Source organism: Leptodactylus fuscus, chromosome 5, assembly GCF_031893055.1.
Source record: "Leptodactylus fuscus isolate aLepFus1 chromosome 5, aLepFus1.hap2, whole genome shotgun sequence".
In the NCBI taxonomy this organism is placed as follows: Eukaryota; Metazoa; Chordata; class Amphibia; order Anura; family Leptodactylidae; genus Leptodactylus; species Leptodactylus fuscus.
In genome coordinates, this window is record NC_134269.1 from 83,773,377 (window position 1) to 83,798,632 (window position 25,256).

The 25,256-nt window shown below is 45.9% G+C and overlaps 1 protein-coding gene across 1 annotated transcript in view; it reads right to left on the minus strand.

Moving 5' to 3' along the window:
- The window catches only part of LOC142203106 (leucine-rich repeat-containing protein 49-like), a 115,544-nt gene that overhangs the window by 41,490 nt on the left and 48,798 nt on the right, over positions 1 to 25,256 (minus strand). The window contains exon 11 of the mRNA XM_075273599.1: positions 13,877 to 13,960. Coding sequence (XP_075129700.1) covers positions 13,877 to 13,960 — 84 coding nt within the window. The remainder of the gene's footprint in view (positions 1 to 13,876; positions 13,961 to 25,256) is intronic.

A 25,256-nucleotide genomic window follows, 5' to 3' on the forward strand; every position in this document is an offset into this window, starting at 1 on the left:
GCCAATCGCATCAATGCTTGCCACAGGCAATTGGTGCAGAATATGATGGAGATGTTTCCAGCATGTGACAGTGGCGGCAGGGAGGGCAGTTCCTCCAGTAGGCAACCAAGTTCTCACCGGTCCACACAAACGAGGGGCACACTGTCTAAGGTCTGGGACACCTTGATGGCACCCCCTCGCCAAAGTGCCGCCACGGAGGGTCCTAGTGTCACCAGGCTGAGAAGTATAGGCGCATGTTGCGGGAATACCTTTCCGACCACAGCCCTGTCCTCTCCGACCCCTCTGCGCCCTACACGTATTGGGTGTCGAAGTTGGACCTGTGGCTTGAACTTGCCCTATATGCCTTGGAGGTGCTGTCCTGTCCTGCCGCCAGCGTCCTATCTGAGAGGGTGTTCAGTGCAGCCGGTGGCATCATCACTGACAAGCGCACCCGTCTGTCAGCTGAGAGTGCCGACCGGCTCACTTTGATAAAAATGAACCACCACTGGATAGAGCCTTCATTTTTGTGCCCACCTGTGTAAAGCACCCCAACATGAAACTCCATGTCTGTACTCAACCTCTCCAATTCCTCCGCATCCTCATACTCATCCACCATAAGCGTTGCACAATTCTGCTAATACTAGGCTCCCTCCAACATGATTTCCCCCAACTCTGCTGGTTAGAGGCTCCCTCCACCCTGATTTCCACCAACTCTGCTGGTTAGAGGCTCCCTCCACCCTGCTTTCCCACAACTCTGCTGGTTAGAGGCTCCTTCCACCATGAATTTGCCCAAACTGGGCTGTTTAGAGGCTCCCTCCACCATGAATTGGTCCAAACTGGGCTGGTTAGAGGCTCCCTCCACCATTAATTGGTCCAAACTGGGCTGGTTAGAGGCTCCCTCCACCATGAATTTGCCCAAACTGGGCTGTTTAGAGGCTCCCTCCACCATGAATTTGCCCAAACTGGGCTGTTTAGAGGCTCCCTCCACCATGAATTGGTCCAAACTTGGCTGTTTAGAGGCTCCCTCCACCATGAATTGGTCCAAACTGGGGTGGTTAGAGGCTCCCTCCACCATTAATTGGTCCAAACTGGGCTGGTTAGAGGCTCCCTCCACCATTAATTGGTCCAAACTGGGCTGGTTAGAGGCTCCCTCCACCATGAATTGGTCCAAACTGGGGTTTTTAGAGGCTCCCTCCACCATGAATTGGTCCAAACTTGGCTGTTTAGAGGCTCCCTCCACCATTAATTGGTCCAAACTGGGCTGGTTAGAGGCTCCCTCCACCATGAATTGGTCCAAACTGGGTTTTTTAGAGGCTCCCTCCACCATGAATTTGCCCAAACTGGGCTGTTTAGAGGCTCCCTCCACCATGAATTGGTCCAAACTGGGTTTTTTAGAGGCTCCCTCCACCATGAATTGGTCCAAACTGGGCTGGTTAGAGGCTCCCTCCACCATGAATTGGTCCAAACTGGGGTGGTTAGAGGCTCCCTCCACCATTAATTGGTCCAAACTGGGCTGGTTAGAGGCTCCCTCCACCATTAATTGGTCCAAACTGGGCTGGTTAGAGGCTCCCTCCACCATGAATTTGCCCAAACTGGGCTGTTTAGAGGCTCCCTCCACCATTAATTGGTCCAAACTGGGCTGGTTAGAGGCTCCCTCCACAATTAATTGGTCCAAACTGGGCTAATTAGAGGCTCCCTCCACCATGAATTGGTCCAAACTGGGTTTTTTAGAGGCTCCCTCCACCATGAATTTGCCCAAACTGGGCTGTTTAGAGGCTCCCTCCACCATGAATTGGTCCAAACTGGGCTGGTTAGAGGCTCCCTCCACCATGAATTTCCCAAAACTTGGCTGTTTAGAGGCTCCCTCCACCATTAATTGGTCCAAACTGGGCTGGTTAGAGGCTCCCTCCACCATGAATTGGTCCAAACTGGGCTGGTTAGAGGCTCCCTCCACCATTAATTGGTCCAAACTGGGCTGGTTAGAGGCTCCCTCCACCATGAATTTGCCCAAACTGGGCTGGTTAGAGGCTCCCTCCACCATGAATTGGTCCAAACTGGGTTTTTTAGAGGCTCCCTCCACCATGAATTTGCCCAAACTGGGCTGGTTAGAGGCTCCCTCCACCATGAATTGGTCCAAACTGGGCTGGTTAGAGGCTCCCTCCACCATGAATTTGCCCAAACTGGGCTGTTTAGAGGCTCCCTCCACCATTAATTGGTCCAAACTGGGCTGGTTAGAGGCTCCCTCCACCATGAATTTGCCCAAACTGGGCTGTTTAGAGGCTCCCTCCACCATGAATTGGTCCAAACTGGGTTTTTTAGAGGCTCCCTCCACCATGAATTGGTCCAAACTGGGCTGGTTAGAGGCTCCCTCCACCATGAATTTCCCAAAACTTGGCTGTTTAGAGGCTCCCTCCACCATTAATTGGTCCAAACTGGGCTGGTTAGAGGCTCCCTCCACCATGAATTGGTCCAAACTGGGGTTTTTAGAGGCTCCCTCCACCATGAATTGGTCCAAACTTGGCTGTTTAGAGGCTCCCTCCACCATGAATTGGTCCAAACTGGGGTGGTTAGAGGCTCCCTCCACCATTAATTGGTCCAAACTGGGCTGGTTAGAGGCTCCCTCCACCATTAATTGGTCCAAACTGGGCTGGTTAGAGGCTCCCTCCACCATGAATTTGCCCAAACTGGGCTGTTTAGAGGCTCCCTCCACCATGAATTTGCCCAAACTGGGCTGGTTAGAGGCTCCCTCCACCATGAATTGGTCCAAACGGGTTTTTAGAGGCTCCCTTCACCATGAATTGGTCCAAACTTGGCTGTTTAGAGGCTCCCTCCACCATGAATTGGTCCAAACTGGGGTGGTTAGAGGCTCCCTCCACCATTAATTGGTCCAAACTGGGCTGGTTAGAGGCTCCCTCCACAATTAATTGGTCCAAACTGGGCTGGTTAGAGGCTCCCTCCACCATGAATTGGTCCAAACTGGGGTTTTTAGAGGCTCCCTCCACCATGAATTGGTCCAAACTTGGCTGTTTAGAGGCTCCCTCCACCATTAATTGGTCCAAACTGGGCTGGTTAGAGGCTCCCTCCACCATGAATTGGTCCAAACTGGGTTTTTTAGAGGCTCCCTCCACCATGAATTTGCCCAAACTGGGCTGTTTAGAGGCTCCCTCCACCATGAATTGGTCCAAACTGGGTTTTTTAGAGGCTCCCTCCACCATGAATTGGTCCAAACTGGGCTGGTTAGAGGCTCCCTCCACCATGAATTGGTCCAAACTGGGGTGGTTAGAGGCTCCCTCCACCATTAATTGGTCCAAACTGGGCTGGTTAGAGGCTCCCTCCACCATTAATTGGTCCAAACTGGGCTGGTTAGAGGCTCCCTCCACCATGAATTTGCCCAAACTGGGCTGTTTAGAGGCTCCCTCCACCATTAATTGGTCCAAACTGCGCTGGTTAGAGGCTCCCTCCACAATTAATTGGTCCAAACTGGGCTAATTAGAGGCTCCCTCCACCATGAATTGGTCCAAACTGGGTTTTTTAGAGGCTCCCTCCACCATGAATTTGCCCAAACTGGGCTGTTTAGAGGCTCCCTCCACCATGAATTGGTCCAAACTGGGCTGGTTAGAGGCTCCCTCCACCATGAATTTCCCAAAACTTGGCTGTTTAGAGGCTCCCTCCACCATTAATTGGTCCAAACTGGGCTGGTTAGAGGCTCCCTCCACCATGAATTGGTCCAAACTGGGCTGGTTAGAGGCTCCCTCCACCATTAATTGGTCCAAACTGGGCTGGTTAGAGGCTCCCTCCACCATGAATTTGCCCAAACTGGGCTGGTTAGAGGCTCCCTCCACCATGAATTGGTCCAAACTGGGTTTTTTAGAGGCTCCCTCCACCATGAATTTGCCCAAACTGGGCTGGTTAGAGGCTCCCTCCACCATGAATTGGTCCAAACTGGGCTGGTTAGAGGCTCCCTCCACCATGAATTTGCCCAAACTGGGCTGTTTAGAGGCTCCCTCCACCATTAATTGGTCCAAACTGGGCTGGTTAGAGGCTCCCTCCACCATGAATTTGCCCAAACTGGGCTGTTTAGAGGCTCCCTCCACCATGAATTGGTCCAAACTGGGTTTTTTAGAGGCTCCCTCCACCATGAATTGGTCCAAACTGGGCTGGTTAGAGGCTCCCTCCACCATGAATTTCCCAAAACTTGGCTGTTTAGAGGCTCCCTCCACCATTAATTGGTCCAAACTGGGCTGGTTAGAGGCTCCCTCCACCATGAATTGGTCCAAACTGGGGTTTTTAGAGGCTCCCTCCACCATGAATTGGTCCAAACTTGGCTGTTTAGAGGCTCCCTCCACCATGAATTGGTCCAAACTGGGGTGGTTAGAGGCTCCCTCCACCATTAATTGGTCCAAACTGGGCTGGTTAGAGGCTCCCTCCACCATTAATTGGTCCAAACTGGGCTGGTTAGAGGCTCCCTCCACCATGAATTTGCCCAAACTGGGCTGTTTAGAGGCTCCCTCCACCATGAATTTGCCCAAACTGGGCTGGTTAGAGGCTCCCTCCACCATGAATTGGTCCAAACGGGTTTTTAGAGGCTCCCTTCACCATGAATTGGTCCAAACTTGGCTGTTTAGAGGCTCCCTCCACCATGAATTGGTCCAAACTGGGGTGGTTAGAGGCTCCCTCCACCATTAATTGGTCCAAACTGGGCTGGTTAGAGGCTCCCTCCACAATTAATTGGTCCAAACTGGGCTGGTTAGAGGCTCCCTCCACCATGAATTGGTCCAAACTGGGGTTTTTAGAGGCTCCCTCCACCATGAATTGGTCCAAACTTGGCTGTTTAGAGGCTCCCTCCACCATTAATTGGTCCAAACTGGGCTGGTTAGAGGCTCCCTCCACCATGAATTGGTCCAAACTGGGTTTTTTAGAGGCTCCCTCCACCATGAATTTGCCCAAACTGGGCTGTTTAGAGGCTCCCTCCACCATGAATTGGTCCAAACTGGGTTTTTTAGAGGCTCCCTCCACCATGAATTGGTCCAAACTGGGCTGGTTAGAGGCTCCCTCCACCATGAATTGGTCCAAACTGGGGTGGTTAGAGGCTCCCTCCACCATTAATTGGTCCAAACTGGGCTGGTTAGAGGCTCCCTCCACCATTAATTGGTCCAAACTGGGCTGGTTAGAGGCTCCCTCCACCATGAATTTGCCCAAACTGGGCTGTTTAGAGGCTCCCTCCACCATTAATTGGTCCAAACTGCGCTGGTTAGAGGCTCCCTCCACAATTAATTGGTCCAAACTGGGCTAATTAGAGGCTCCCTCCACCATGAATTGGTCCAAACTGGGTTTTTTAGAGGCTCCCTCCACCATGAATTTGCCCAAACTGGGCTGTTTAGAGGCTCCCTCCACCATGAATTGGTCCAAACTGGGCTGGTTAGAGGCTCCCTCCACCATGAATTTCCCAAAACTTGGCTGTTTAGAGGCTCCCTCCACCATTAATTGGTCCAAACTGGGCTGGTTAGAGGCTCCCTCCACCATGAATTGGTCCAAACTGGGCTGGTTAGAGGCTCCCTCCACCATTAATTGGTCCAAACTGGGCTGGTTAGAGGCTCCCTCCACCATGAATTTGCCCAAACTGGGCTGGTTAGAGGCTCCCTCCACCATGAATTGGTCCAAACTGGGTTTTTTAGAGGCTCCCTCCACCATGAATTTGCCCAAACTGGGCTGGTTAGAGGCTCCCTCCACCATGAATTGGTCCAAACTGGGCTGGTTAGAGGCTCCCTCCACCATGAATTTGCCCAAACTGGGCTGTTTAGAGGCTCCCTCCACCATTAATTGGTCCAAACTGGGCTGGTTAGAGGCTCCCTCCACCATGAATTTGCCCAAACTGGGCTGTTTAGAGGCTCCCTCCACCATGAATTGGTCCAAACTGGGTTTTTTAGAGGCTCCCTCCACCATGAATTGGTCCAAACTGGGCTGGTTAGAGGCTCCCTCCACCATGAATTTCCCAAAACTTGGCTGTTTAGAGGCTCCCTCCACCATTAATTGGTCCAAACTGGGCTGGTTAGAGGCTCCCTCCACCATGAATTGGTCCAAACTGGGGTTTTTAGAGGCTCCCTCCACCATGAATTGGTCCAAACTTGGCTGTTTAGAGGCTCCCTCCACCATGAATTGGTCCAAACTGGGGTGGTTAGAGGCTCCCTCCACCATTAATTGGTCCAAACTGGGCTGGTTAGAGGCTCCCTCCACCATTAATTGGTCCAAACTGGGCTGGTTAGAGGCTCCCTCCACCATGAATTTGCCCAAACTGGGCTGTTTAGAGGCTCCCTCCACCATGAATTTGCCCAAACTGGGCTGGTTAGAGGCTCCCTCCACCATGAATTGGTCCAAACGGGTTTTTAGAGGCTCCCTTCACCATGAATTGGTCCAAACTTGGCTGTTTAGAGGCTCCCTCCACCATGAATTGGTCCAAACTGGGGTGGTTAGAGGCTCCCTCCACCATTAATTGGTCCAAACTGGGCTGGTTAGAGGCTCCCTCCACCATTAATTGGTCCAAACTGGGCTGGTTAGAGGCTCCCTCCACCATGAATTGGTCCAAACTGGGGTTTTTAGAGGCTCCCTCCACCATGAATTGGTCCAAACTTGGCTGTTTAGAGGCTCCCTCCACCATTAATTGGTCCAAACTGGGCTGGTTAGAGGCTCCCTCCACCATGAATTGGTCCAAACTGGGTTTTTTAGAGGCTCCCTCCACCATGAATTTGCCCAAACTGGGCTGTTTAGAGGCTCCCTCCACCATGAATTGGTCCAAACTGGGTTTTTTAGAGGCTCCCTCCACCATGAATTGGTCCAAACTGGGCTGGTTAGAGGCTCCCTCCACCATGAATTGGTCCAAACTGGGGTGGTTAGAGGCTCCCTCCACCATTAATTGGTCCAAACTGGGCTGGTTAGAGGCTCCCTCCACCATTAATTGGTCCAAACTGGGCTGGTTAGAGGCTCCCTCCACCATGAATTTGCCCAAACTGGGCTGTTTAGAGGCTCCCTCCACCATTAATTGGTCCAAACTGGGCTGGTTAGAGGCTCCCTCCACAATTAATTGGTCCAAACTGGGCTAATTAGAGGCTCCCTCCACCATGAATTGGTCCAAACTGGGTTTTTTAGAGGCTCCCTCCACCATGAATTTGCCCAAACTGGGCTGTTTAGAGGCTCCCTCCACCATGAATTGGTCCAAACTGGGCTGGTTAGAGGCTCCCTCCACCATGAATTTCCCAAAACTTGGCTGTTTAGAGGCTCCCTCCACCATTAATTGGTCCAAACTGGGCTGGTTAGAGGCTCCCTCCACCATGAATTGGTCCAAACTGGGCTGGTTAGAGGCTCCCTCCACCATTAATTGGTCCAAACTGGGCTGGTTAGAGGCTCCCTCCACCATGAATTTGCCCAAACTGGGCTGGTTAGAGGCTCCCTCCACCATGAATTGGTCCAAACTGGGTTTTTTAGAGGCTCCCTCCACCATGAATTTGCCCAAACTGGGCTGGTTAGAGGCTCCCTCCACCATGAATTGGTCCAAACTGGGCTGGTTAGAGGCTCCCTCCACCATGAATTTGCCCAAACTGGGCTGTTTAGAGGCTCCCTCCACCATTAATTGGTCCAAACTGGGCTGGTTAGAGGCTCCCTCCACCATGAATTTGCCCAAACTGGGCTGTTTAGAGGCTCCCTCCACCATGAATTGGTCCAAACTGGGTTTTTTAGAGGCTCCCTCCACCATGAATTGGTCCAAACTGGGCTGGTTAGAGGCTCCCTCCACCATGAATTTCCCAAAACTTGGCTGTTTAGAGGCTCCCTCCACCATGAATTGGTCCAAACTGGGCTGGTTAGAGGCTCCCTCCACCATGAATTTCCCAAAACTTGGCTGTTTAGAGGCTCCCTCCACCATGAATTGGTCCAAACTGGGCTGGTTAGAGGCTCCCTCCACCATTAATTGGTCCAAACTGGGCTGGTTAGAGGCTCCCTCCACCATGAATTGGTCCAAACTGGGTTTTTTAGAGGCTCCCTCCACCATGAATTTGCCCAAACTGGGCTGTTTAGAGGCTCCCTCCACCATGAATTGGTTCAAACTGGGCTGGTTAGAGGCTCCCTCCACCATTAATTGGTCCAAACTGGGCTGGTTAGAGGCTCCCTCCACCATTAATTGGTCCAAACTGGGCTGGTTAGAGGCTCCCTCCACCATGAATTTGCCCAAACTGGGCTGGTTAGAGGCTCCCTCCACCATGAATTGGTCCAAACTGGGTTTTTTAGAGGCTCCCTCCACCATGAATTTGCCCAAACTGGGCTGGTTAGAGGCTCCCTCCACCATGAATTGGTCCAAACTGGGGTTTTTAGAGGCTCCCTCCACCATGAATTTGCCCAAACTGGGGTGTTTAGAGGCTCCCTCCACCATGAATTTGCCCAAACTCTGCTGGTTAGAGGCTCAATCCACCCTGATTTTCAAAACAAATGTTGGTGCCAACCTCAACTTACTACAAGGGCCAAATTCACTGCTGGTGACAAGCTCTCCTCACTGCAAGTGCCAAATACACATGTTTCAAGGTGTTTTCCTACTGTCAGAGAGGTGGTATTGAGTGTGTAAAGTGTGTAGTTGTTAGGCTGTGATGTTGGGGTAATAGAGGGTCTTTGGTGTGTTAGATGCCCCCAGACATGCTTCCCCTGCTGTCCCAGTGTCATTCCAGAGGTGTTGGCATCATTTCCTGGGGTGTCATAGTGGACTTGGTGACCCTCCAGACACGGATTTGGGTTTCCCCCTTGACGAGTATCTGTTCCCCATAGACTATAATGGGGTTCGAAACCCGTTCGAACACACGAACATTGAGCGGCTGTTCGAATCGAATTTCGAACCTCGAACATTTTAGTGTTCGCTCATCTCTACTCATGATGTAATTCCATTCAGCAAAAAAAGCAGTACTTGATATCTTGATTCCCACAGGCTTCCATGTGATCAGAGTACACAAACAAGGAGCTTTGTAGCATTGTGGAGCTATGTATATGCCATGTCCCTCGTGGTTATACTATGAAAGTGAAATTGGAGATTCTTGAATCCACTCTCACCAGGCAGTGAACCTATTTATTTGACCCATAGGTTTTAACTACATTCAATGGCCTTTTATACCACCATTTTAGGAGATATATCACCTGTACCTGTACACCTGTGACAGACTTATTTCTTGGCTTGAATGATACATGTACCAAACTTAGAGACTTCTATTTCAACCTATACATTGATTATATTAATCTATTTGTAGTTTTAAATTAAACTTGGTTACCTCTCCCAGTATCAGATGCCGAAGCTTGATTCTATCTGCACATGGCATGTTGTCACGTAATCTAGTATTGTGATGATAAATCAGCTAGGAGGCCTGGTTCACATCTGCGCAAGGGTTTCCGTTTCGGGAGGTCCACTTGGGGACCCCCTGAACGAAAATCTAATCTGCATAAAAAAAGTTTCCACACTAAAAATGCGGAGAGAAAAGCACTGCTTGCAGGACTTTTCTCTGCATTTTTCATGTGGAGAGAGGAATGGAATGGCCCGAACGCAGATGTGAATCGGGCCCAAGAGTGGTTGATAGCTTTAGTTCACCGGCTGAACTTTGTTCATCATTTTTAACATAGTAATTGTGTTACCATGATGCCCGTAATTCAAAATGTGTGCTAAATGTAAATGAAAGAAAATGAGTACTTTAGCCATGACGTAGAGAAGCTAGCGGCACAATGACTTTTTCCTGTTTTAGTAAAGTTGGCCTTTATCTATCTGTGTTAGCAGTAGATTATTGCAACAGTTTAACAACTTTATGTCTGTGGAAAAATTCATTCTAATGATTTGTGAAAGTAACCCTTGACAAACAGAAGTAACAGGGGATAAAGAAAATAACTAAACGAATCTACTGCATAGAGAAAAGACTGTGGCCAAGCAGTCATGCACTACTAGTGCGTATATACCACAAGTAGATAACATGAATGCAGTGTCTCCGTATTAGTTCTATCCGATCTATTAATGGTCACATCATCTCACGGACATTAAGAGCACAAAGCACATTCAGCTACCAGTAAAACATGCCCTGTTCTAAACACCCACATTTTCCTGTTTAAATCTAATGCTTACAAAAAAATGGAATTTCATTTCAATGAGGGCATTGTATCATAACAGTGAAATTCTAAAAGTGAATCATAATCTTAAAGGTCACTTTTTTATGCTAATAACTCTGCCTAGGATATGTGTGGAACAACTAGTCCTTCCAACACTTTCCTTGAAGCTCTTGGATTACCAAAAATATCTTATTTTCTTGCCTTAGAACCCTTTAATAAGTTACAGCATGCGTTCCTAGTCATGGAAACAGCCTATTCCAACTGTTATTTGCTATATTTATGTATAGGATGAAATGATTAGTGTCTCACCACAGTCGGATGAACTGTGATGCATGCGCAGTATACCCACTCCGACCTTGCAAAGTCAGAGCGGTTCTGCGCATGTGCTGCTGAAGGTGCAATACACAGTGGCAAGAATACAGAACCAGCTGAGATATAAGCTTTGCTACTTGTCGCTGGCACTAAAGGAAGGCAGAGAGGAAACAAGTAAATTGTACAACAGTTTGGAGCACCAGAGATGGTGTCTGATGCCCAGATTGCTCATTTGTATAATTATCTCAGTAACGAAGATCTGCATTTTTTTTTTAGGATAAAATCCATTGTATTCAGGTGAATTTCAGCTATATAACTGTGGTGTCTGTTTTATATGTTAAAGGGATTCTACCATTAAATTTATTTTTTTTCTAGTTGAAAAGGTAGCTATTCTTCTGCTACCTTTAGATGTCTTCTTCGCCACGCCATTTGGTTAAAAATATGTTTTCCGTCGGTATGCAAATTAGTTCTCTCGCAGCACTGGGGGCGGGCCTCAGCGCTCAAACAGCACTGCGGCGCGTCCCCAATGCTGCGAGAGAACTCTCTCCAGCGACGCCTCCATCTTCGTCAGCAATAGCCTATTCATCTTCTTCTTCCGGCACTGGGGTCACACTTGTATGCCTGCGCAGTTGGCTCTGCCATAGGGCCCGTAGACCGAGTGCACATGCCGGCGGCCATTTTTTTGTGGCCGCTTACGCGAGCATGCGCAGTACGCTCCTGTAGTTCTATGGAGTACAAGGCGTACTGTGCATGCTTGCGTAAGAGTTCTCTCGCAGGACTGGGGATGCCCCCAGTGCTGCGAGAGAACTCATTTGCATACCAACAAAAAACGGATTTTTAAGTGAATGGCGGGGCGAAGACATCTAAAGGTAGGAGAAGAATATCCTTTCTTAAGGCTATTCCTACGTGTCAACTAGGAAAAAATAAAGTTATTAATGGTAGAATCCCTTTAAAGCCTGATGACAGACTCCGTTCAATAACATCCACAAGAAAAACAATTGTGAGTATGACACTTAGTATAAAAGGAATATATTACACATCCAGTCTAGGTCAATAAACTTGACAAAATTTTATTTATTACATCATACACATATATAAAAGATGGACCTCCTGACGAAGGCTGCATAGCCGAAACGCACGGCAGGTACTGGGAAGTGAGTGCTTGTCCCGACTTGTATACCTCCTATTGGCAACATGGGTAAGCCACAGTGCTATTAAACCTGTATATAGTGGTATAGGATACATGTGAACCTATGTTGTTATAGTCACCAATGTATGTGTATCAATGCTATTACTTTAAAGGATAGGAGACATATATTGGACCACATGGTAACTTTAAACTTCTAGCATTTTCTTTGAGCTGTTGTGGCAATGTGTATAACTTAGTGGCCACTCATGATATATACCTCAGCGGCTATTGATACTATTGCTATGTGTATATAATGCCCACATATGGTGTATAAAGGACTCCAATGCTGAGGTCCTTTCTGGCATTAGCTTAATCCATGTGCATTCCATTGTATGTAAATACTTAAAGGGACCACATACCATCTATTGCACTTCACTTTTACCCAGTCAGTTTGTATTTGTAGATTTCCCTTCTAATGTCCATCTTTTATATATGTGTATGATGTAATAAATAAAATTTTGTCAAGTTTATTGACCTAGACTGGATGTGTAGTATATTCCTTTTATACTAAGTGTCATACTCACGATTGTTTTTCATGTGGATATTTTATGTGTATGGTGAGGACACAGATTTCTTTAGGGCTGGGTATAGTTTAAAGGAACCCATGCATTTATGCATATACCGTATTTTTCAGACTATAAGACGCACTTTTTTTCCACCAAATTTGGGGGAAAAAGAAGGGTGCGTCTTATAGTCTGAATGTGGCGCCTGGCACCCGCTGTACTAGAGAGATGGATGCCGGCAAGGGATAGATGCAGGTGCCGGGGCCTGAGACATCGCTGCGCTCCTCTGCCCTGCATGAAGCCAGCAGCAGGAGGAGTGATGCTATTCCGCTCCTCCGTCCCCCCGCCGCTGGCTTCATGCAGGGCAGAGGAGCGCAGCGATGTCTCAGGCCCCGGCACCTGTGCTGGCGTCTATCCCTCGCCGGCATCCGCCTCTCTAGTACAGCGGATGCCGGGTCTGTAGTCAGTATCGGCGGCCCCTTCTCCCCCGGGGCCGGTCCCGTACCTGTGAAGTTGCAGGCCGGCTCCTACGTGGCGATATCGCAGGAGCCGATCTGTTCGGGTGACAGCCGGGAGCCTAATGAGGCTCCCAGGCCTGTCACTGCTATATATTAGTATTGCGGCTGGGTCTATGACCAGCCGTAATACTAATACACAGAATGTCCCATAGACGGCAATACAGTTGTATTGCCGTCTATGGGACTTGCAATCAAGTGACCGCACATTCAAGCCCCCGGAGGGGAACAAAATAGTAAAAAAAAAAAAAAAAAAAAAAAAAAAAAGCTTTAAAAATATATAATAAAAATATGAAATAAAAGTTCTAAATCACCTCCTTTCCCTAGAATATATATAACAGTAGAAAATCATATATCATAAACCGCCGGGTTTTTTTTTCAATACAAGGTGATCTAAGCAATAGATATTCCCCAAAATGGTAAACTAAAAAGTACATCTGGCCCCGTAAAAAAAAAAAAAAAAAAACCACTCTATGCGTCCCCGTACAGCTGCAGGGTCACCTGTCAATGTGGCCTTGCAGCTGTTGCAAGACTACAACTCCCATATATTAAATATTGTACCATTTTGTGCTTCAAAATTTTTTTTCCCTATTTTCCTCCTCTAAAACCTAGGTGCGTCTTATAGTCCGAAAAATACGGTACTTTAGGTTGCTTATTTTTGGTTGGTTGTCTATCTCCGTTCAATAACATGCCTCATATAATTGTGGTTACATTTTCAATGTAATCATAACTGTGCCTTACACAAAATAAAAGAAAACATGCAACTTAAACGAGTGGTGAAGTCCATAGCAAACTGCAAGACATCTGTAATTTTACAAATGCATTTTGTAAAAATTACACAGCAGAGACATGATTGGTTCATAAGAAGTGCCCCTAAATATTTTGTTATTTGCACCTGAAGACTCTGGGCAAGCTATCAGATAACCAATTAACATAGAATGAAAAGTTTAATCTAGGAAATTTCTGTAAAAGACACAAAGGATGATAGAGTCCATAGCACATTGCAATTAAGATCCGACAACTGAAATCTGGTTGGCTTTCACAGACAACTGCTCCTTTTTTCTTTGCACCAGTTTTTCTTAGGCTCTATAGGTTTGTCACTATCCCGCACAGAAGGGCAAGATGCCAACAGTAGAGAGAACGGTGGTGCAACTGTAGACAAGTTTATCCTGTTACAGTTTACGGATGAGCTGAGACTGTTGTAACCTGATGAGTGAAATGTTCAATTTGCCTTGAAATCCTTGCCTGACAGATATTACCTTTAATAAGGCCTGCTTATGGCTTTCACGCTTCCTCTCTTCCTCTTTTCTTGCCAGTACAGATGCAGTACGTCTTTCTTCTTCCTAAAAAGATGAAAAGTATTTTGATTTCTAATAGCACCACAATGTAACAGATGAAGAGAGTCTTCTAAGTCTTAAACACATTAATAAAACTCTAGTGTTTCAGTGTATCAAATGGATTTAAGTTGTTGCTGTGCTCATTTTATGTCCTATCCCTTTCTCCCTGTTATAGGTTTGCATGTGCATGAGTGTTGTTTTAGTTCCAGTTTCCATCCCCTCCCAAGATGAAAGTTAAAATGGCAGATGACAAATATCTGCAGTCACACATTGCTTAAGCAAGACGACTGTGGTTATACTTGTTCGGAATACTTGCTTATATTTTACGAGGCTCAACATGCTATAAGTTTACAATATGATGTCCAGGATGTGTAAATGTTATTCCTACATCATCTGTATGTGGATGTCCGTGACCTTAGTATTTGTGATGTTGCTGTATGTTGAGTCTGTTCTTTTTGTACTCCGTTTATTCTTACAATGGAAAATTACAATAGGAAAAAACAACTGAAACTTAGAAACATAGAAACTCAGCAGCAAAAAGACCGTATAGTCTGATCTTATGTGATTTATTTTCATTTTTATCTTAGGATAAAGATAGATAGATAGATAGATAGATAGATAGATAGATAGATAGATAGATAGATAGATAGATCTTTATCAGGGAGAGCTACAACAATTTGGTGGTCTATTTAAAATTCACACACTTCCAGATTTACTGCATTTTAATAAAGCTGCCACTAGGTGGAGCACAGTATATGAATATACACTCACCGGCCACTTTATTAGGTACACCTGTCCAACTGCTCGTTAACACTTAATTTCTAATCAGCCAATCACATGGCGGCAACTCAGTGCATTTAGGCATGTAGACATGGTCAAGACAATCTCCTGCAGTTCAAACCGAGCATCAGTATGGGGAAGAAAGGTGATTTGAGTGCCTTTGAACGTGGCATGGTTGTTGGTGCCAGAAGGGCTGGTCTGAGTATTTCAGAAACTGCTGATCTACTGGGATTTTCACGCACAACCATCTCTAGGGTTTACAGAGAATGGTCCGAAAAAGAAAAAAACATCCAGTGAGCGGCAGTTCTGTGGGCGGAAATGCGTTGTTGATGCCAGAGGTCAGAGGAGAATGGCCAGACTGGTTCGAGCTGATAGAAAGGCAACAGTGACTCAAATAGCCACCCGTTTACAACCAAGGTAGCCAGAAGAGCATCTCTGAACGCACAGTACGTCGAACTTTGAGGCAGATGGGCTACAGCAGCAGAAGACCACACCGGGTGCCACTCCTTTCAGCTAAGAACAGGAAACTGAGGCTACAATTTGCACAAGCTCATCGAAATTGGACAATTGAAGATTGGAAAAACGTTGCCTGGTCTGATGAGTCTCGATTTCTGCTGCGACATTCGGATGGTAGGGTCAGAATTTGGCGTCAACAACATGAAAGCATAGATCCATCCTTCCTTGTATCAACGGTTCAGGCTGGTGGTGGTGGTGTCATGGTGTGGGGAATATTTTCTTGGCACTCTTTGGGCCCCTTGGTACCAATTGAGCATCGTTGCAACGCCAAAGCCTACCTGAGTATTGTTGCTGACCATGTCCATCCCTTTATGACCACAATGTACCCAACATCTGATGGCTACTTTCAGCAGGATAATGCGCCATGTCATAAAGCTGGAATCATCTCAGACTGGTTTCTTGAACATGACAATGAGTTCACTGTACTCCAATGGCCTCTACAGTCACCAGATCTCAATCCAATAGAGCATCTTTGGGATGTGGTGGAACGGGAGATTCGCATCATGGATGTGCAGCCGACAAATCTGCGGCAACTGTGTGATGCCATCATGTCAATATGGACCAAAATCTCTGAGGAATGCTTCCAGCACCTTGTTGAATCTATGCCACGAAGAATTGAGGCAGTTCTGAGGGCAAAAGGGGGTCCAACCCGTTACTAGCTTGGTGTACCTAATAAAGTGGCCGGTGAGTGTATTCTCCCACACCTCCACAATGACACCGGCAGGAGGATTTCCACAACCCCAGAGACAACAGGAAGCCATGACTATAAAAAGGTCCCTCCTCTACTTCTACTTAAATCTTGCATTGTCGGCGGTCCTAGTCCGTTTGAACCTCTCTCTGATATTACCATCATATATCTAACCGTGACAGCTCATGACTAGAGATGAGCGAACACTGTTCGGATCAGCCGATCCGAACAGCATGCACCCATAGAAATGAATGGAAGCATCTGTGACGCTGACTTTGGCAGTGGCCGGCGTCACAGGTGTTTCCATTCATTTCTATGAGTGCGTGCTGTTCGGATCGGCTGATCCGAACAGTGTTCGCTCATCTCTACTCATGACTACAGTGAGATGTGTTGGGGAAAATGCAGGCCTTCTTGAAAAGCCCCATTTCTGACAATTCTGCAAGATCATATTGTCATTTCTGGCCAGGTTGTCTCAAAGTTCCGTTGTGTCCAAGAAGTTGTCCTTCCTTTTCCCAGAACACATTATCCAGCAAGAAAGAGGGGTTCCAAAATCTTGATGTGCTAAGAAGTGTCCAGTCCTACCTTAACCACTCAGAAGAGTTCAGAAGCTCTGATCAGCTCCTGGTCCCGTATCAGGAAAAAAAAACAAAGAGGCGGCAGTTACAAAGTTACTACTGTACAGTGGAATAAACTAGCTATCTCTAGCTATTTCCTCTGGTCTAAAGGCATAGTCCACTCGAGCAGTCGCTGCCTCTTGTGCTAGAGGAGCATCAGCTTATATAGAATAGAGTTGCCAGCAAACTCATCTACCCCTATCAATATTATAAATTCGATGCCATATCTAACAAAGACTTGTCTTTTGGCTGTGCAGTACTATCTGCTGTGGCACCACCATAGTGATGTTTCTCTGTAATTCTTCCTGTCAGGGACTTTGTGGAGGTGTGGGGGAAAAAGTGTAAATTATCTGCATTTCCTTTTAACAATTATAAGGGAGGAAAACCCGCACGCTGTTGCGGAGGTTAATATGCTTTTCAGTGTGTATGTTCACATTTTTTGATTGTGTGTTAAAGTTGGAGTTTTTCGGGTCCTCGGTTACTACTGTTGTAGAATTGGAGGAGGGACCTGTTAAAACCAAGGCTTCCTGTTATTTCCTGTCACTGGAATTCCTCCTGTTGGTGCCGCTCAAGAGAAATCTAATTACCTGTAAGTGCAATCTTTTTTTCCCTTTACAGCTTCCCTGAGGTTCAATGCTAGCAGTATTAATTCCTATGCTCTGAGCTCCATCTAGTGGTGGCAGCAGCAGCAGAAATTTTCTCCCACAGCTATATAGGAGAAATTTATCAATGTATTTATACCTGCTGACTGATGTAAATAAACTGAAAAACAAGGGAAATGAATCACACAAGATATAGGAAATTTAGCTGCTTTTACATCACATTTCTCTGAAAAATGGTTTTGTATCCCAACTTACTACTGCAAATAATGGCCGAAATCTAGGTCAGCTCCTAACTTTTGATTTCTGGTGCACAAACTATCTGAGATGCACTAAAATTATTAAGAGAAGTACGCTTAATACTTTTATTACACTTCACTCTGACACAGGCTTCTATACACCAGGCCTTATTATAGAAGTTGTACAGCATTAGAAAACATGGTACAACAAACTACACATAACTTATGGATAGGGGCGGCATGGTTTCTGGATAAATTCTGGACAATCCCTTTAATGGGCTCCGAAGTTTTCAAAATGAGCATCATATTAATAAAGCATCTGGGTGATGCAGAGTGTGGATCCCTCAACTTTATAAAGACATCACTAACTGTACTACACACAGTATGGGAGGGAACTAGAAGCTGAGGAAATATTATACTAAAAACAGTTGTAAATGCTCAGAACAAACTACCAACAGATACTGTTGGAGAGTCCACAACAAGTGAATTAAAACATACTTGGGATACATTTTTTTTTTTTTATAAAAACACAATGGATAGCAATATGGGTGTGTTAGGGAACAACATAGACTTCACTGCTTCACTGGCAACCTCTTTCTACACAGTTGCCATGATGCTGCTTCTTTATATCTCATGCATGCTCCTGGCATTACTCAGAAAGTGCATACAAAGTACAGTCCCAGGTAACTAGACAGAATCAGAAAATGTACTGTGCACACCCCAGACCAGAAATTCCAGGTGCATGTGCAGGATAGGAAGAGGCAGCATCATATATGAAGTATAGGAACTGGCTGTCAATTAAGTTATGTGCCAATTCAAGCTGGAGCAAGTGCCCTTGCTGTGCCAACATTTAAACTATTTTTTTTAAGGGAGTGCTGCATCAATTTGAGAATGTAAAAGTATTCATATGGGGTTTTCCAGCACTGAGCTGCACTTTCTCTTCTCAGGCAGTGACATGTACATTGGTTACCTGGCCCTGTTGTATTCATATGGAAATAAGATGAAAATTATGAATTTGCATTAACATTACAAGGGCTCAGTTTGAAAAAGTAGTTGACAATTATTTAATTAGCATTATCCCGTTTACTAAATATAGGTTATTAGTATAGTTCATATAATAGGATTCCTCTGTATAAAAAACCAAAAAAACCAAACAAACAAAAAAACTTACCAATATACATCATGTTAAAATTTGGTTTACCTGATTTACATTCAGTTCACGTGACTATATCTGTGACTTTTCATTTGCAAGCTCCATGCGAGCACTAACCCTGGAAATGAAACGTCACAGAATCACTTGAAATTTTGGACACCAAGTGTCTCTAAAGCCGAGGCCCACGTTGCAAAAATGCTGCATTTTACATTACCAAGAAAGTGAATCTAATCTCAGCCACCTAATGTAGAAAAAAATCCGCAGCGGAAAAGCTACGTTTTCGAAAATCGCAGCATGTCAATTATGCCTGAAGAAACGCTGGTGTCCTCCATATGTGTATAAAAGAGGTAGAATTTCCTCAGGGAAAAACTCTATGGACTTTGTGTAAAAAAAAAAAAGATGTGATGCATTCCCTCCGCATTTTTTTTTCTTTTTATGCTGTGCTTCACTACGTGGGACCTTAACCTTAGAGCCCCCCTCCCCATCTATTCCAGAAAATTGGGCCAGAGCTCAGTTACGCAGAGTACACCTACCACCTAGTACACCTATTGCTGCAGTTGCACGTACCAACATCAAAGAGGCAGTGTATACACAAAGCCTCTTACTCTTCCCTATTCCAGCTATGGCAGATCAAGTACTTCCCTGTTACACTGCACTGCGACCCACTCCACCATCCCGCAGCAATGCCTCTACACGGTTTTCTTCTTCGAGGCACAGCAATAGGGAGGAGGAACATGTTGGTTTATGAGTGCACCTACAGTGATAGGTGAAGGGGTAGAGCTAGAGCCTCTCTGAGCTCAGTCCCAATGTGCTGAAATAGGAGAATGGAAGGGGGTTGTAGAGGCACTTCTATGTATTATATAAACTATATTTTAATAAACCAGATAACCCCTTTAATATGATTACTTAATCAATTTATACAGCTCCAACAACTCAACAGCACTGTATAGTCTCAATGTCAAATTAACATTTCATTATTGGGTTTTTTTTTTTTGTTTTTTTTTCGGAAAACAGCAGCATCTGGAGGAAACCTACTGGAGAGAACACACAAAGGTCATGCAGATGTTGCAGATTGTCTCACTCTGTGCATTGGTAGATACTTGTACTGAAACAGCAGTTTTAAGTGTTCCCTGACTCACAGCAGAGCGGGGTTTAGCAGCTCCAGGTATTTGTAGGTCTTTTCCAGCAGTCAGTTATTGGGCTCAAGTGCCACATAAGGTAAAACATTGAATTCCAGCGAATTATACAAACCATCACTGCAACCCCATCATTAAGGAGGTGCTAAAGATCAGGCAGCCACTTATCATAAAGCAATGGTATATCCTAGTGACATACTAGCACTTTATAAGATGGGAATACCATCAAGACAAGAGAGTTATTTTATGCCAGAAGTAAAATTCTCGGTAAATTATATAGTTGACAAGTATTAATGCCATTTTTATAGTTAAGGGAAAAAAATATTGTGATCAACACTTTGGTACCACAGGCATGGGTAACAGCCAAAGAACAATTACCTGTATTCCTGCCTATATACAGCAAACACTTTAACAAGGGTATGCTGTGAGATCTCTCCAAAACCTTCCCATTACATCACTGGGGACAATTTCAACAATGCAGGACTACAGTTAAAATTGTGAGAAAACCATTTATGAGGTGCTGGAATTCAGTCTTAGATTTTGGTTACAGGATGAAACGGATAATTGTGTTTGACGTGGCCATTACGGAACATACAATCCGTGACCTTTTTTTCCCTAATTCATTCTAAGCATAAAATCTATTGTGGGATCTGTCAAAACAGATTTTCTTGATAAAGAATACGGTTCACATATGGATCATCATAGTGTAAGCTGGGTTATTGTTGCTATTAAAACAAAGGGAACTGGCACACAGACAATAAAGAGGACTTTCTACCACCTCCACAAACCCCACCTATTTATATTCTTTAATAAGTTTTTGCTAACGCACTTTTAACGTTTTTCATCTTGGCCCCACCATTCCTGAGCAATAATTTCTGATAGTTTTAGCACACAATATGCAAATTAGGCTTTATAAACTCTAAAAACAGCTGATAGTTTGGTCCACTTGGTTAGATCATGTCATATACTCTTGACATATTTATTTATTAATTTATTTTTTAAATCAGATAATTTTTCTTACATTTTTCTGTACATAAATTCAAACAAACAAAACAACAGCAACACAACAACAATTCAAAGGAAATATAGAGACACAATCCGACATATAAAGGGGGAAAGCCCATTAGGACCGCCCACTAAATCTCCCAAACATCCTTCGATTGATAGCAAATAATAGTACTCAGGGAATCAGAGACTGGGAGGGAAGACCAGGTGTATCCAACACCATTTTTCAAATTTAGTTTGGGTCTTTCTTTGTGTATATACTCCCCTCTCCAGCCTAATAGTATTATCAACTCTAGATATCAATTCCACCAGAGGAGGGGGGCTCTGGTCCAACCAATGGTAAGCAATCAATTTTCTGGTCTGGTACAATACCCTAGACAACCCTATAAATTCCGGGCTTTCCAGGTCCACACCCTGCCCCAAATGACCTAGAAGGCAAACTAACAGTGAGCGCAGAAGGCAATAGAATATACCTGGTCAAGCAAGGACAGTAATCGGTTAACTCCTGACACTCCCACATCATATGCAGGAGATGTGCGGGTTCCATAATACAGCAGGGACATTCGGCATCAGAACAGATATGCATGCAGAACAGTCTCTGTGGAATTCTATAGACCCTATGCAAGAGATAAATACACAGTCCTGTGACCACTGCCTACTTTTGACGTCAACGTTAAATAACCAACCGCAGAAGGCACGTGTCAGCCGCCATCTGGGTGCACTCATCATTGTGGAAGGCACGATGGATCAACACAAGTATGCATCTATCCTTGCGGACCATGTTCACCCCTACATGCGAATAGTTTTTCCTCTGGATGATGGCATCTACCAGCAGGACAATGCGACGTGTCATAAAGCTCACAGTGTATGTGTGTGGTTCGAGGAGCACCAGGAGGAGTTTACTGTACTCCCTTGGCCAGCAAATTTCCCGGACTTTTACACAATCGAGAATCTGTGGGACCACCTTGATCGGGTTGTTGGATGCTCAAATGCGTAACCTAGCGCAGCTGGCCACGGCACTGGAGTTGACATGGCTCAACATCCCAGTGAACATCATCACAACATCCCCTCTCTTCCTGCATGTCTCGCAGCGGTCCGCTCTGCAAAGGTGGTTATTCTGGATTTTGACAGGTGGTTACATTAATGTGACTGGACTGTGTATAAGACAATCTCTGCGCTTCACTAGGGGACAGTATAGGAGTCAGGACTAACACTTCTCCCCATGTTTCCTTGTCCACCACTCTTGACATATACTTACTTCCCATGTGGTAGGTAGTTGACCCAAATAAAGAAAAAAGTAAGCACTGATTGTTCAGGGTTAAAGAAAAACAAATGTAAATGTTAATTTATTATAGCAAATATACAGTCCTAATTTCTTGTCCAGACTGAAAAAGAATACCAAAAGCATTTCTTGCTCCAGTGGACCTGTCCTGTCCTATATTATGCAGAAAACTAATTTGAATGAACACTATGTAAGCCCCTGTGCAGATGACCATGGTGTGGGTCAGTGTGCCATCCGTGTACCTCACAGATACATACTACCCATTCATTTCTATGGGCCCATACACACAACTGTGATTTTTACAGTCCCGTGTGCAAGCCAACAGTTCGGGCTGCATCAGATAGGACAGGACTAGGACTATTCATTTAATGAAAGGAGCCACAGAAGCACGGTCAAGGGATACCAACTTTTTATTTTAATACATTAGACAGAGACACAACCGCAGACAAAATAAAAGATTAGCGCCCACCTTCCAGGGGACCATATTTTTTTAACTGCTTTTGAAAAGCTAAATAGGTTCACAGCAGCAAGCAAGAGCACAGCAGCAGGCAAATGAAATATGTAATTTAGCATTTTGCACTTGGTGACTGGTTTTCTTTAGGAAAATATTTTTTATGTGAGCAGTACTCCAGATTTACTAATATTGATCTTGAAACCTCAGCTATGGGTTAAAGCAGGGGTCCTCAAACTGCGGACCCCGGGCCACATGCGGCCCGCCAAGCACTTCTGTCCAGCCCCGCCGACAACGACGGCAGGCGTGCATTTATAATGAAGCTCCTGGGGAGCTCGGGCCAGGCCATGGAGCGCACTTCACTTTACCTATTGGAGGGTACCGCTCCCGATGTATGTGCGACCTGATCTGTCTCCGGTGTCCATTTGTGTCCTCCTGTCTCTTCGCTTGTATGCGATGTAAGGAGGATACAGGAGGCACCGCTTCCGATGTCTGTGCGATCTGCTCTGCCTCCGATGTTCGCCTGTCACATCGCATGTATGCGATGTAAGGAGGATACAGGAGGCAGATCAGGCCACGCAGACATAAGGAGTGGTGCCTCCTGTATCCTCCTTTCATCACATACCGTGTTTCCCCGAAAGTATGACACCCCCTGAAAGTAAGGCATGCGGGGGTTTCTGTTGAATTGCCTAATATAAGGCATCCCCTGAAAAAAAGGCATGCCCGGCAGTGATGTGTGGGATTTCGGGGGGCGGGGCTTAGCAGAGGTTTCGGGGGCGGGGCTTAGCGGCGGTTTCAGGGCGGGGCTTAGCAGAGCTTTCGTGGGCGGGGCTTAGCGAGCTCCACTTCACTGACACAGCAGCCATGCTCTGTGCTCCGTGTGCACAGCAAAACCGGCTGCTGCCTCTGCTGTTGTAGGATGAGCTCTCCCAGCTCATCCCAGAGGCAGAGACAGCAGCTGCCATACAAAAGAGGCAGCAGCCGGCTTTCCTGTGCACACGGAGCATGGCTGCTGTGTCAGTGAAGTGGAGCGTGCAAAGCTCCGCTAAGCCCCGCCCCCAAAGCCTCGATAAGCTCCGCCCCCCAAAGCCTAGCTAAGCCCCGCTCACCACTTCCAGGACGAGCAGCAGCACCAGCGCTGCTAGGAAGAAGGGAAAGGTAAGTATGATACCTTACCCCCCTCCCCACCTACAACCGGCAGTCATGCTGACGCTCCACTACGGAAGTGCCGGCATGACTGCCTGTTGTAATAAGGCACCCCTCGAAAATAAGACATGTCCTATATTTAGAGTGACAATTTAATATAAGACACTGTCTTATTTTCGGGGAAACACGGTACAAGCGATGTGGCAGGAGGAGACAGACTGATACCGGAAGCAACGCAGGTGGCACAGACATAAGGAGTGGTGCCTCCTGTATCCTCCTTACATCACATACAAGTGATGTGGCAGGAGGACACAGGCGGACACTGGAAGCAGCACAGGTCGCACAGACATCAGGAGCGGTGCCATCCAATAGGTAAAGTGAAGCGCACCGTCTCCATGGCCTGTCCCAATATAGTCAACTGTGCCCCTCCGTCACTTCGTCAGTCAGGTCACCCTGGCAACGTGACCTGACCTGACGCAGCCCAAATTACAGTAAGCAAAGCCACTACCGTACTACAGTTTGCTGTGCCGCTCAGCAGTGGTCTCACTGGTCAGGTTTAGTGCCTGCTGCCTTCCTGGACGGACCCAACCTGTGCCCCCTGAAGTAAGCAGTATAATATCTTACTGTAGGATAAATAACATCTCAGAGGGTGTTCACACTTGTGCTCGGTGTCTGGTGTATGCGTTCTGTCGGGTTTCCATCTTCAGTCCCAGCGAAACTGGACAGGGGACGGAAACCTGGCAGTCACCTTTAAAATCCAATACTACTTGCTCAACACTACAGAACACTGTTGTGGTCCCCTAGTCCATGGCTGTCATTTTAGCTGTACATACAAATGTGTTAGAGAAGTCTGTTGTCATCAGAGAATTAACACTATATCAGCCACATATCATTGTTTAGTTGCATTTACTGTAGATTAGTGGTCATTATATAAGGATTTTTTGCTCATGGTAAGTCAGCCAGTTATAACAGACGTTCACCAATCTGAATTTTCTCCTTTAGCCAATGAATAAATACAGTGTATGGGGTGCTCACGCCATGGCCAGAACTACAGCTCAACTCTGCCATCTAGTGGCTTGTCATGAATTATTATAAAAAGTGACCAAACAACTTCATCCAGCAGACCTAATGTCAATCTAAAACTAATGTCAATATAAAACCAAGAATCTAATCTTCCAGTACTCTGGCTTGTGTTACACTAGATGCTACCAAAGCATTGCTTCTAGAGGAGACCCAATGCACTCGGCACAGCAGCACACTAAAAAAGTAACAAATGTAGGTCGGCTGTCAGAATGATAAATGTTAAGCAGCAATTTATTAAAGGGGTTGTCCCATCACAAGGATCCTATCTATACTGCTTGTTAATGTGAATGTAAGACTTTTCCTAAATACACTGCTTCAGCAAAACTGCTATTTTGTCCACTATCTTACTTTATTCATTTTTTTGGGACACATCCCTTGACTTATCTGCTCATAAGTCAAGTGATGTATCTGCTGCTCTCAGGGGGGAGGGAGGAGGGGCTAAGTGCACGGGAGCGAGGATGGAGGGGGGTAGTTTACCCTTTGGGGGGAAGGGGCCGCCAATACAGACCCGGCATCCGCTGTAATAGAGAGGCGGATGCCGGGAAGGGTTAGACGCCAGCACAGATGCCAGCGACATCGCTATGTTTCTGCCCTGCATGAAGCCAGCAGC